This window comes from Gallus gallus, chromosome 12, assembly GCF_016699485.2.
Source record: "Gallus gallus isolate bGalGal1 chromosome 12, bGalGal1.mat.broiler.GRCg7b, whole genome shotgun sequence".
In the NCBI taxonomy this organism is placed as follows: domain Eukaryota; kingdom Metazoa; phylum Chordata; class Aves; order Galliformes; family Phasianidae; genus Gallus; species Gallus gallus.
Window position 1 is genome coordinate 9,949,582 of NC_052543.1, and position 13,991 is coordinate 9,963,572.

General features: G+C 44.2%; 1 protein-coding gene across 9 annotated transcripts in view; it reads left to right on the plus strand.

Moving 5' to 3' along the window:
- The first annotated feature begins 525 nt into the window (after positions 1–525).
- The window catches only part of CHCHD6 (coiled-coil-helix-coiled-coil-helix domain containing 6), a 101,827-nt gene continuing 88,361 nt past the window's right edge, over positions 526–13,991 (plus strand). For all 9 annotated transcript variants that reach the window (XR_213009.5, XM_040646789.2, XM_040646791.2 and 6 more), the window contains exons 1-4: positions 526–650; positions 1,565–1,694; positions 3,058–3,127; positions 3,553–3,697. Coding sequence is in view for 8 of the 9 variants with exons in the window: in XM_040646789.2 (XP_040502723.1) it covers positions 561–650; positions 1,565–1,694; positions 3,058–3,127; positions 3,553–3,697 (435 nt within the window). In the remaining variant the exon portion in view is untranslated. The remainder of the gene's footprint in view (positions 651–1,564; positions 1,695–3,057; positions 3,128–3,552; positions 3,698–13,991) is intronic.

Consider the following 13,991-nt stretch of genomic DNA (forward strand, 5'->3'; position numbering starts at 1 on the left):
TGGGCTTTTTCAGTTCAAGAAATGAGCGTCATCAGTTGAGATGAGCAGGTGCCAGGTTAGAAATACACAACTGTGGGAGAGGAATCTCCCTGTACTTGCCTTGCTTGTGCCTCTTCCTCTGTGCTGCCTGCCGGCCTCTGTCAGAGGAGTTCTGACCCTACCCAGAATTGCTCCTTTGCTGGATGGATGTGTGTCTGTAGTGCCAACACCTGGTGCTGCCCTGTCATGCTGTACTCTTGAGAACTCCAGTAATGGGAAAAGTCCCCAAGGTATTACACAAATGCTCACCGCTTCCAGGAGGGTGCAGTAGAACGGGCCTGGCTGTCTGGCGGAGCAGGGAGCCCTGGATATTCCGTGTCCGTGCAGGACGCGCTCAGATGCCATTGCCGCCGGACCACAGCTCCCATGGTGCCCCGCGGCCCGTCGCCAGCACGGCGCCACGCGATTGGCCGCCCCGGAGCCGCCCGCCAATGGGAGCCCGCTATGTTGGTGGGCGCCGGCAAAGGGGAGGTGCTGCTCTGCTCTGTGGGGGAGGCGTCCCCAACGGCCGCCCCGCCGGCATGGGGGGCAGCGAGAGCAGCCAGGGCGGCAGGAAGGTGTCCTTCGGGCTGGACGAGCGGGACCAAGTCCGGGTGCTGCAGGGCATCAGGGTGAGGCGCTGCAGGGCGGCGGGCCTGGACACGGCTTTACTTGGGGGGACGCGGCAGCCCCGGGCCGGCCTGCGCCCACCTCAGCGCCCCGTACGGGTGCGGTGCGTTGCGGGGGGACCTCCGCGCCGAGCGGCCGTGTGCCCACAGGCGCTCTGTTTCTGTATTCCTTTGGATGCCTTTCCTGAGTGATGGGCACTGTGTGCGTGCAGCGCGCCGTGCCCGTGGGCTGACCGCGAACGCTGCGTTCTGTTGGCGTTCGGCTCCAATGGGCGCTGCTCTGGGCTTCTTCCTTTCCATCCGCTGCTCGTTCTCACTGTATTTCTATGGAGCAGAACTATTTTGAGATATCTGCTGCCTTTCAGATTTAAACTGGATAGGTGTTACCCTTAGTGTGTCTGTAGGCTGGAAGTTTTATCGCTTATTGATAGAGTATGTGTTTGTGTTTCTCAGTGTTGAGGTCACAGCCTGGCTTCAATGGACTGTGGCACTGAAAAGGTGTAACACAGCACTCAGTCCCCTCCTGCGCTACGGCCTTCTGTGTGGTGGATGGTAGAAAGGTGCTGGCTGCAATCTTTTGGCACTTCTGTATGGCCTCTAATGCCGTCCGTCACAAGGAGAGCAGCAGAGCACCCTCACTGTGAGGGTAGTCAGGCTTCCTAGCAAAGCGATTGGTGCTCCACACCTGTCAGCCTTCAAGAGGCAGTGGGATAATGCCCAGTGATAAATGCTTTGACTTTTGATTAGTCTTTGAGTGTTCATGCAGTGGGATCAGATGTCTTTGGTCCCTTCCAACTGAACTATTCTATTTGGAGCAGCTTAAGAGCTAACAAATTAGACGCCTTTATCCTGAAACATGTACGTTAAGTGCTTAGTTAACTGACTTGATTAATTGCTTTCTCATGTGTGTGTTTTAGCTCACTGAAGATGTAGTGAATCGAATGAAAGAATCTCAAAGTAAAAGGGACAACCAGAGGTCACCCCACTCATCCAGTGGTACAGCTCCATTTTCAACAGCTGCGGAAGGGAAACCCAAATCTCCTACAGGTACTGCCAGTCTCTGTTAGGTCTGCTAATTTGACACCTGTAGGGGAGCTGTTAGGTCAGGGTTTGAACTGGTGATGAGCACCTGGTGAAGGGGTGCGGCTGGCCCAGGGAGCACAGGCACATTGTTTGCACCTGTGTTCCCCATGAGCCCAGAAGGGGTGGACCCAGGGTGGAGTGCCCCTGTGCTCATTTGAGGGCCAGCCACTGAAAGGAGAGCATCTCTTGGACGTAGGGTGCTTCCTGCAAAGGAGTGCTGTATAGCCAGAGAGCCCCTTCACCAGCTGGGTGAGTTCCAGTCTTCTCTCTGTGTATGACTGTTAGCCTACGTGCAAATACTTTACCTGGTGTTGCCAAGAACACGTCAGAAGCAATTCTACTGCTTCTTGAGTGGAACAACATGCTGCTTAGCACTTCTGTTTGTGTTATATAGCGTGAATGTATCCTGAGAAGAGACGCTGAAATGCTGTGGTTGTAGTTCTGTTGTTGTGGGACCTTAAGGAAGACAACTTGTTTTTGTAGATCTTTTTATTTGTCTTCAGAATGCCATTGTTCTCAGATGCATTAAGGAACTTGCATGACTTTGTGAGTGTAGAATTTCAGATAAACACAATATAAGCAAGGCAGTAATTTCTTTTATGTTATCTTTTCTTTCTTGAAACTTGTTTTACTGTCCCTTTTCTGTGCACAGGGAGTATATGATGGATAGGTGGGGAGATGCTACTTTTTGTTTTCTGGAAATAAGCTTGTTCTTGGAGGGAAGGGGTAGACTAAACGTAGGTTATGTGATATGTCAAGCGAATGGTGAGAATGTAATTTCTGAACTTGACTTTCTGTACAGTTCAGAAAATGATTTCTATTGGTTCACAAATATACTTTGTTGATAAACTTTATCAATATGGATTTAAGGCATATAAACTAACATGAAGTTAATGAACCAGGCCTTTGTTGCTAGAGGTTTGTTTGCTTTTCTGAAAGGGGTTTCAATTTAAGGATGAACTCTATCAAGTAACTTAATCTCTGTATTTACAAGGAAAGCAGGAAGATTTAATGAAGCTAGAAGAAACAGCTAGAAAATGGGACTAAAACTATGCTTATGTTTCAGTATAAAATAGCATCTGTGAGCAACATCCTTACCTAGATGCTTGTGTAGTGTACTTGGTTCAGTGTGCCTTGGTGAAGACAGTGCTGTCAGTATCTCCTTCTTTCATGAAGTCTAATTCCATCAGATTTAAATTTTCTTGAGACTTCTCTAGGATTATTATTTATTGTCTTGATGGGATAACATGCATTAAGTATTCTTATCAAAAACTTTAGGCTGTGTTTTGTGTTACAGTTGTCACAGGTTTCTGTTCTTTGTTTCTAGGAATCCAGCCCCCAACAGCAAGTAACTCTGGTCAGAAGGCTACGGTTGCAGAGCAGGAATTGTACAGGAGGTGAGGTGAAGTTTGGGGAGGAGGATAGTTTAGCTCTTTTGTGCTGTGAGATAGGCTTGCTCCTTTTATTGTGGTATGTCCTTTCACCTTTCCAAAGCAGTATCTATCTAGCCAACTACTCTATTATCACTATTTTTAGGTGATAATTAAGTAATTAATAGAGCTAAATATAACTGAACTATAAGCTTATATGGAGCTCAGTTTGCTGTTCTGCTGTATGTGAGTGAAAACTGCAGGTCATGCTTGAAGTTTATTGGCCTTCTGAATTTCTGCTGATAACAGAGGGGCTGTGAGCAGGCTTTGTGCCAAACTGATTATGCATTTGGGTTTTTGCCCTTATCAAGGATTGTCCATGCTAGTCCACGACCCTGTTGCCAGGAGTCAGCTGATCACATTCTTTCTGTTTGTCTTTGGCACTCCTGTAGGTATGAGCAGGAGCAGGCCCTGGTCCAAGAGGAGCTGCTCCGGCTGGCCAAAAGAGAAAGGGAAGCAGCTGGTGAGACGCTGAGTACTGCCCTTCAGCGGGAAAGGAACAGCACTAATGAAGAGAGGAAGAGAGTGGCTCAGCTGGTGAGTAACAACCACCTCCACTATATTCCCATGTGGGACAGACTGGAATCGCTTGCTTGAAGGGGTTCATTAAGTGTCACTTGTATGTTGAGTTTAGAAACTGCTTTAGTCTGAAACACTTGTCATCTCATAACTCTACTCCTTGGCTTATGGTGTAGTTGGCAAGCTGTACCTGTTGCCTCTCAGGTAGTGATTCTGAGGCCAGGCTTGCAGGGAATGGCACAAACAGTGACTGTGCTAGAGGCAGCCAGACCTGTGGGGGAAGGAAGATGAATGGTCAATATGCTTTGTGTGTATGGGCTTGTTGTGTGAGACAGCGTGTTCTTTTAAACTGGCAAGTGTATGAAACAAATGTTTCAGTATGTACAGGATGAAACTCTGCTGATCTGATCTGTCCTAAGACTTTGCTTTGTGTTCCTGGATTATGGTTGTGCAAGTACACAAATTAAAAAAAAAAAAATTATTCATCTTTTATCATCCTGGTAACAAAATGTATTGATGCTTAATGCTCACTTGATAACATTTAATGTTGTGTTCTACTAAATACTGATTACTATGCCAATGCTGTACTGCCTGTACACAATACAGAGTCTTATTGGAACTGCCACTTCTTCCTGACCTGCAGTGGGATGAGGTGTGACAGCAAGGTGGGGCTGTGCTTCCTGCACTGAGCTCAAACTGCCTGTTGGTGTAAACTGTGTTGTTGAGAAAACTGAGCTAAGAGTAATTCTCTTAGCCTCGTGCATGCTGAAAGGACAGCTTAGGAAGACGGGACAGACTTGAGCAATGTTTGTTGTCTTTGTGTTCTGTCCTACTGATCTCTTGCTTGCACTTGATTAACTGAAGAATTTTTGTGAGTAAGTTTTTTGTGTGTTGAATAGCAGTAGGCATGGCTTACCCAGGCATGTGATTTTTGCCGTGAAGCTTTTGAAGTTCCAATCATAGAATGGCTTGGGTTGGAGAGGACCTCAAAGATCTTCAAGCTCAATAGTAATATTGGGGGCTAAGTAAATAAAATTGAAGTGAGAATGTTTACAGTGGTTTGGACAGAAGCCCCTTCTGGCAGTAGCCCTTGTGTGACAGTAACCGATGCCAGATGCTTCTGGAGAGCATGAGAACAGGGCAACCATAAAGCAGTGCTTCCTGCCTGCGTAGCCTTGCAATTTTTTGCCATTCTGAGGTATAGAGACTTCTTTGATTAAAAGTTGTGTTGTCACCTTGGTGGTTAACAGTCACGTGCTTTCTGTGAATGTATGCATTTGTGGGTTTGGGCTCATTAATGCCTTCCGACTCTGTGGTAACCTGTAGCATGTGGCTATGTTGGTGGGGCTCTGAGGTTGCTTTCCCAGGTGTAGCCAGAAACGTTTGCTTTCCAGATTTGCCCTAACCATGGGAAGTCCACCTGGTTGCTGAGCTTTAGGGTAGCGATGTCTGAGGCAGGCTATTCCTCTGGATAGCAGATCTGGGTCAGCAGACACAGTGTTAGCTCTCTTCCCACTAGAAGAAACATTATCTTTATGAATGCAATTAACAGTTCTGTAAAGAAAGGTGTGGGAAGCTAGTGGATTCAGTGTCCAGCCTAAAGATAAGGCCTGCCTCAGAAATAGAGGCCTGCTCTCCTGCAGTGGGCTACAGCAAATAGTCTCTGAGAGCTGTGACTAGACTTCACAACTGTTGTGTCTCTGTTAAAGAAAGTACCTCTAAAATGAGTAGGGGGCTGACCTCTAACGTACAAAAGCTGTTCTGTTATCTGAATTAGCTTTTAATCCTGTGGTGTCACATGTCCAGATACTGCAAACTCAATGTGCAAAAATCTGATCAGGCTCTTCCTGTGTAACCTGTAATATTGGCCATGCAGTGTGGTACAAGGCTGAGAAACTGTTAAATTTCATTGGTCTTTAACTATCTCTTGGTCAGTCATAAGTTTAAGACTCTTAAAAGTGGAACAGTCCGGCCTATCCTTCCAAAGATGAGGTCAAAGCTATAGTTTGTTGGTTGTTCGGTGTCTTCCTAAGCAGGAACTGTTTCTGTCAAGCTTTTTAAATTGTTAGGGTCCCTATCAGGTTTGCTATATCTCAGCTACAGTTTCCTTTCAGGCACATCCTACTCATATCATATCTGCCCTTTGTCTTCCAGTATTTTCTTCATTTTATTTAGTATAGAGCTTGAATATTTTTGCGGACTCTTCTGCTTTTTAGCCCTGGAATACTAAGTAAATACTGGATGTGAACTGCTCTTTCATCTCATCTGTATCTGTCATCCCTCTCAGGTAGGATAGTGGCAGTAGGTGTACCTGGTGGTAGTCTGACTGCAGATGGAACTGGAAATTCTCTGCTGTTTATAAAGGAAAGGGCTTTCACTGTTCTTGTTTTTTGTTACGACCTACGCGGGAAGCCAGAGGGACAACTCCCATGATGGAAATAGGTTAGTAATTTGCTTCTAACAGTACTTAACTTTGTAAGAATTGAACATCATGCCATGTATCCTTAGGAAGATCTGTTTTATTATTTTTACTTTGCTTGCAGTAAGATCTGAGCTGTCCTGTGCCCTCCTTGTGTCACTTTATCATGACTGGCCTTCTCTGACAGTTGTCTCTAGCAGTGCTGCTATATTCTCCTTTTAACTTTACCACTTGTGGATCATAAATCCAAATATGATAGCTGGATTTTGAAACGATTTCATTTTGATTGTGCTGAACATAGCTTGTCATTTAATCTGTTCTTTATGACTACCGCCCTTCCTTTTATTATTGGCAGGATCTTTGAGATGCTTCAATGAAATTATATAGCGCCAAGTCCTGCAGAGAGCATGGCTAATGTTTGGTAGGGAACTTGCTGTCAGTTTCTGGGCCCTCCATGGTTTATAGAGTACAAATTAAAACTTGATGTTCCTTTTTCTGAACAGTTCACTGGTTACAAAGGAATGTGGATCCTGTTCTACATTTTTCTCTTTTTTTAAATAACTTTGAACACGCTATTTAGCTTCTAGATAGCTTAGGTTTTGACTAAAACTCTTTAAAGCTTAAGAAGTTAACAACTCTAAGTAGAAACACTGCAGCATTGTCTTCACTCTGAGCCAGCACGGCTTTTGGTGACCCACGTGGGACTGGCTCAGGCAGAAACAGAGTGCTCAGCTGTTGCAGAACAACTCTCACCAGTTCATGTCAGAAAATGTCTTGTTTGTGCATCTCTGCAGGATCACAGTACTGGCTGGACTCCTCAGTAATTTAATGGCATAAGTACTTACAAGACAGCAAGGATGATACGTACGGTACTTCAGAGCAGGGCCTGCGGCGTCTAACTAATGCTTGTAGCATGCCTGAAGTCTCATGTGCAATCCACAGGAATCAGTCCATCCATCTTTTTTCTAAACTCTAGTTTGAGAAACTTCTGAGGTTGTCACAGTCATTTAATTCCTTGGCTCTGTTGTGAATAGTCTTGCATTTTCCTAAACCTCGAATCATTCGTTTTTCGTTTCCAATTAATCAAAACCTCATCTCTTAACTTCTTGCTGCTTCTGGCTTTTTTTTTTCTTACCAACAAAAGAAACTTTGCAAGCAAAGCTGCTCTTTTTTCTTTTTCCTGCTTTTGTAATCTCTTAAGGCTGTGCAATGTATGCACTGTGAGCTATCGTCTCAGAGCCAGTGACTCCCAGCCTGATGGCTTTTGCTGAAACCTTTGAAACAAATCAATGTGGAATGGAGCTGGAGAAAAGCAGAAGTTGGTGGGAAGAATCAACGCGATTAAGTGAAGACATCTCATTACTCCTCTAGAAAGGGAGGATTATAACTTATAAAATAGGAGGATCTCATTTAGGGGCCATGTGTGCCTGTGTTATCAGGACAGAGGGAGAGCAAATAGAATAAATGAAATTAATACTTTGAAAAGAAGCATTATGCGGATTTCAGAATCGAACTAATATGATTTGTGCAAAGTCCCAAGGTTCTTATCTCCCCATTTAATACCCCTTGGATAATGGCTCTGTCAGAGTTATTGACCAAGAGTCATCGTCTTCCTTACCACTTGGAAAGAATGAACTCAGAAATGGGGTGATGGTAGGACAAACTTTGCACCATAATTAGCTGTTTCAGGCAAGGCTGAAGGGCATTACTTGCTGTGCAAGAACAGACTGGACGCAGTTACTAAATTGCTGGGAAGTCCTTTATCTGGCTGCTGCTGAAGGATGGCTTACCACTCCCAGCCCTGCTCTCTACGTGGCTGGATGGCCACCTCAGCTTTCTGGTGGCTCTTTGTGGTTACGCTGGCCAGGAATGTGTGTGGGATGAAGTTCTTGCAGGCAGTAGGGCTTGGCCCATCTCTGGGTGCTCCAGTGGCTGATTTTGATAGGTCACGGCAGCTGGATTCCTTTCAAATGATCTATTGCCCAGAAATAATCTGTTTGCTTTTCATCCATCCCTGATTTGGGAGAGAAGGGTTGAAGACAGAGTGCTGAGTGGGAATGCCTTTGGTTGGGTCAGCAAGTTTTGATGTTGGTGTGAGTGTGGGATTCTGAGCTTCAGGGCTTTGCATGCAACATATGCTGGGACTCTTTGGTGTATATAGTGTGTGTATGTGTTTAATGCACACCAGTTGGTATTTCTTTTGCCTGTTGGAAGGAATGATCCTACTGGCCCATTGGTGGAAAGCTTTCTTTGGTCTTCTGCTAACTGCTGAAGCTTCAAACTCATCTTGTGTTCTTGCCTGTTGTTATTGACTAGTGTTAACTGTAGAAGCAGCTGAACTGGGACTGAGAATGGTTTTAGAGAGGGTGCTGAACATGACTTAATTGCATTTACTTTGTGTAAAGCTGGAGCTCAGTTTCATCCTGGCTGATTAACCCGTGAATAGATATCTCTGGATTTCGCTGTCATTTCTTACCACTGTGACTATAAGCTGTAATGACTGACTGAGCTCCTATAGTAGCAGAGTGTTTGTGACAATGTGGGGACATCCGTGAGGTGAAGCTGCCGTTTCTGGGCTCAGGACTCTATCATCAATAGTGGCTTTTTCCCTCCCCACGTGCCTGAATTGATGCAGTGGAAGGCAGTGCTCCTGTCAGCCTTGCCTTATGGTTTGGGCGCTGCTCGTGGCCTGCCTGTTCTGCTAGTCCTATTTGCTCTGTGCATAAAATGTGGCACACTGAGCTCAAACCATTCTGGTTTGAAATTTGCAAATCTCCGTTGCTGACACAAATCTTATATTTCAGCATTTAGTAGTTCTTTCTGTGCAAGTTTCTTGATTGAAGCTTTTTTTTGTGGGTGAAGCAGAAAACACTGACTTAAATCTGAAAATATGGGCACTTAGTTTTAAATTATAGTGCAAAACAAGGGAAAATCAGTTAACTTTTTTCATGTTTGATTTTTTTTCACTGCTGTTACAGTGATTAGCAGTGAGCAAATACACATGCTTATTGTGGGAACAGCACCTTGCTTCAGATTCATTTGTATGTTTTGTTTGGAATATGTGATACATTTTAGCTATTAGGACCTGAATTTGTAATTTGGGTGGCTGCTAGTTGTGGGCTGGCTGTTGGCAGAGCACTGACACTGTGTCAGGAGCTTATATACCTTTAGAGCATGCCAAACCAGCCAGGGAAGCTGCCTGGGTTCCTCCAGGTGCTGTTGTCTTAGGTTAGAAGCTGCAATGTGGGTTTCTTATTGCTTTTGCTAATTGGATAAAGCTGCCTTCTAAAGACATTGACACAAATGGAAAGATGAAGGTTTTTTGCTGCAAACTTTAGTGATGGGTTACAGAAAGGGCACTGTTGATGTCTCTTAGTGTAAGTAAATTGAAACAGTAATAGGGTGTATGTATGTGTGATGCTTCTAGATGGAGTCACACTCTCTGCAATAAACAGAGGTTAAACAGAGCTGAAGATGTTGCTCCTCTGGAATGGGTTCCTGCTGGCAAAAGCCCATCCCATTAGTAGTAACTTCTGCTAGTTTGGAGCTTGTGACACGCAAAACTTCAGGAGTAAATGCATGCCCCAATAGCTGAAATATTGTAGCAGCTCAGAGGGAATTCAGATCTTAACCTGTGGTGTCATAATTTCTGGTTTATTTTCAAATAGCCCTAATTTTTTAAAAAAAACGACATTTAACAGTTCTTTGGGTCAGATGTGGTAATTAACAGCTGTGCAATATTGCTTTGCCTTTGCTAACGGCTGGTTCTGTCTCTGAGCTGTCTGCCATGAGGTGTATGGTTGAGTACCGTGGGTGCTTCTAATTAGCAGACAGTGACACACACTAAGTGCCAAAGGTGTTTCCAAAGAGTCAGGCAGCCCTTGGTTCTGCAAGCTTTCTTTTTTTTTTAATATTATTTTTGACCTAAAAAAGTCTATTAAGCTGTAGCATTAATAAGGTTGTGTTCCACTTCTCTGCATTTTTAATGCCTGATACGGTGACCTACTGCTGTGTGCAAGGAAGAGTCATCGTGCTTGGAAGCAGTCTGCAGTGCTTCCCTGGCTGAGGACTCTGCAGGGTTTTGTAGCTCCATTTGTTGCTTCCTATGTTGCAGGCTATTGATAAGTGAATTAACTAGCTGGATTGCAAGTAGCTTCTGATCCTGTTCCTTCTATTCATCACTCTGTTGTATGAGTTATGAAATGCTTTTCCAGTCTTTCCTTTGATGTTGATCAATGGAGTCTTCAAAGTCAGTGGCCTCTTAATCTCAACCTCTGTACGGAGCACCCCTTGTTTTCCTCTGTGGTTGGATTCCTCTTTGGCTGCTGCCTTCTGCTATGGAAGTGGGTGCGTTTCTGCAGTGAATTTGTATGAAACCACAGTACGTTTAAGGAATCCCTATACAAAATACTCTTGCAGTATTAGATGGTGAACTTCTGATCTCTGAAGCACCAGTGAGATCTAAATTTAACTAAGACAGCTGTAGGGAATGATTATTCCTATGAACTAACATGTAAAAACAGTTATTTCTCCATTTTTTCTCTTGAGGGAAGGCAAAACTGTTATCTGGCTTAGGGGTAAGATGTGGCATCTTTTCTCCTTATTTTCTCTGCTACTGCTGCTATGATTTGTCAGACATTTTTATAGCATTTTTTTGAACAATTTCCAATTTCTGCAGCTAGTCTTTTATCTCCTGACTCTGAAGGTTAATTTGTGTTTGGAGAGTTTTTGCAGATTTCAGCAGCTGATGGTGGTTTGTGAGCTTCTCATTTTTGTAGTCTCTTGGGCTAAGAGACCTTATCACAAGGTTGGCCTCTTAAATCCTACAGCTGCAAGAAATTGAAGTTGTCTGTGGTGCTGCCTAATTCCCTTCTCTTGGCTTCAATTCTTCTCTCCCCCAATTTCGTGTCTCTTTGTCTACAAAGTTCATATATTCCACAGAAATTTCCTCCAAATTCATTTATTCTTAAGGGTTATTGGAAAGCCATCCTGTCATTTAAGAAGCAAAAGATAGGGTTAGCCTTCCTTTTCTTCCTGCCTATGAGCAGATACTACGCTCAGGAATGCATTAGGATATTGTTGTAGGCTTTGCTTTCCTATGAGCCAGTACTGTGCAGAAGTGTTACCATGAAATGAATTTGTTGTTGGTATAAAGGCTGAGAGTGTTACAACAATATAGTTCCCACTCACTTGGTTAAACTTGATTTTTGGATTATGATTTTGCTTTTCTCTTCTGTGTTTTTGGGATATTACATACAATGAGGGCAGTGAGGCACTGGCACAGGCTGCCCAGACAGGTGGTGGTGCCCCATCCCTGGAGACAGCCCAGGTCAGGCTGGATGGGCTCTGAGCACCTGATGGAGCTGTGGGTGTACCTGTTCATTGCAGGGGGGTTGGACCAGATGGCCTTAAGGTCCCTTCCAACTCAAACGACTGTATGATCTAGCTTATTATTTGGTTACACTTTTCCAGTATTCATTGTATTCTGTCTACAGAGTGACAGTGTTTGAAACCTGAATTGATGCTCTTTAGGAACAAGGCTGAAAATTTTCTTGATGTTTCAGAATTAAAGTGTTACTTCAAAAGAGAGCAAGATAATGAGTTTAAAGGGCTAATATAATAGCTAGGAAATAAGTTTGCAGTGAGTGGAAAACAGACCGATGTTGCACTCAGATGTGAGGTAGGTGGCCTACTACTGGATGTCATTTGTCGTTCCTTCCACACCATGAGAACTTAATTTGATGCTTCTGCCTTGCCTTGGAGCCTCAGTCTGTATGTCTTGGAGTGTCCCTATCTGGCAATAGAGACGGTGGTAAGGAAGATGCTCATATCTGAGTTGGGGAGAGCATCATGCTCTGGGGATGCTGAGAGAGAAAGGCTGCAGGGGCCTTCCTGGATCTTGGTAAGAAAGACTGACAAGTGTGTTAAAGCAGATGTTTTAATGAGACAGAATAGAAGGAGGAATATAGAAGTGTATTGATAAGGTGTTCAGTCAGTCAGCTTCCCAGCAGCGTGGGGCACTACCTGTGTGTGCCCATGCACAGCACGGCCCTGTGGGGTATCGCAGTGGGTTCCTGTGCTGCAGCTGCTCACGTAACAGGTGGGCTTCTCAGGCCCTGAATAGAGCAGCTGTGTCCTGATCAGAGGTACAGCTCCTCAAATCAAGTGTCTTCAGCAAGGCTGAGTGTACCCGGTGTGATGAGAGAAATCAAAATAAGCACTGATGTTATTCCTTTAACTTTCTCTAAAGATGAGAAGTAAAGCAATCCGATACAAAGAACAAATTTCACTGAGGCTTTTCCCGGTACAGTTATACCCTCTGCTTCTGCTGGGCTTCCTAAAAGCTGCATCTGTTTGCTGATGAAGTTTATTTTCGCCCTTATTTGCTTCCCTCTCCCCCTGTCTCTGCCCCAAACTGCAGGGGTTGGCTCTGCTGCTGCTCGCTGGCGGTGTTATCAGCTGCGTGTGCAGAGGGCGAGATTGCAAGCGCCGCTGTTCTCCGCGCTTCTAAGTATCAGACAATGTTTTACACGGCGTCCCATTCTCTAGCTGGCTGGTTGGACATGATGTTGGTACCTTATCTTCACGCTGACACACACTGGACATTAATAGAAATACATTGCTGAGGCACATGTGTGGAATTTCAAGCAGGCTGTCTAGCTGTGCTTTAGATAGTCTATTGTGTGCTTAACCTCTTGGAAGAGGTTTTGATGAGAAATGCATTATGTTAACTCTTGGGCAGCTGGGTGGACTCTCTTAGAGTTTCTTATTACAGTCAGCATAATATCTTCCTAATTGCGTGCTGCTGATGGATTTTGGAGTTTCAGCAGTTTTAAGCCTATCTTTCCACGAGCAGCATTCCTGCTTCCTAATGCAAATTCATAGAGAAGAAATAGCTTTGCGTGCTGCTCGTGGGGAGGGGGGATCAGAAGGGAGTGAGCTGCCAGCAGCCTCATTTAGCTTTGTCTAAAGTCTGTCCCTGTATTATTTTTGGCTCTCTGATTGACTCGCATCAAGTGAAAACATGACGTGGATGCTATTGCTGCTATTTGCCAGGAATTCCTTCTGCTTTTGGAACACCTCTGAATTTTTATTGTTTACTTTGTACTATATCCGTATACTTTCTGTACTTATTTGTTATGACCATCTGCAATTACCTCTATTATTTATGAGTACTGAGTAAAACATGATGGAGAGTAGCTTCTTAAAAGGAACTGTACTAAGGGAGAGGAAATGAGCTTATGACTTTCTCTTTTATTTTTTTTGACAATAAAAATAGAACACCTGCAAGGCTATGAGGGAGAGAAGGAATTGGAGAACTAGCTGGCTTCTGTCTTCGTGTCTGCGTGTCACACTGGGGGCTTTTTATCCTCGAAGATATGATGATGATGGGCAAACTTGAAGGATGATGCTCTATGAGTTGAGAGTAAAAGCTGATCAAACGAAGGGATAGAGCAGGCCTATGGATAATTACTGTCCAAGAGTAAAAAGCTCCACAGTTTAATACTTGCCCAAATAGTACATTAGACTAAGGATACATTTTAAATAGTCAGTGTTCTTGCAATTAGGAATGAGCGCTTGCCATGTATGTTCACTGTATCTTCAGTCTAATGCTTTTGCCGTGGAAGATTTTGTTTGCTGTCTAGCAGATAACTTGAAGCCCCTTTCTGTTTCTGTGCACATAGGCTCATATCTCTTCTCTCTCCTTTTCCCTTCTCTCCAGCCTTTGAGCAGAATGGATTTGTTCCTCAGCGTTCATTTTGCTATAGATGCAATTTGGCAATGTCAAGCTGAAACTGTCTCCCCTCTGTAGTTTCTGAATGTCCAATGCACAAGTGGTTCCTCACAAAAGATGTTCTCTTCCCTGTTGCAGACCTGAGCAATCAGTCATTT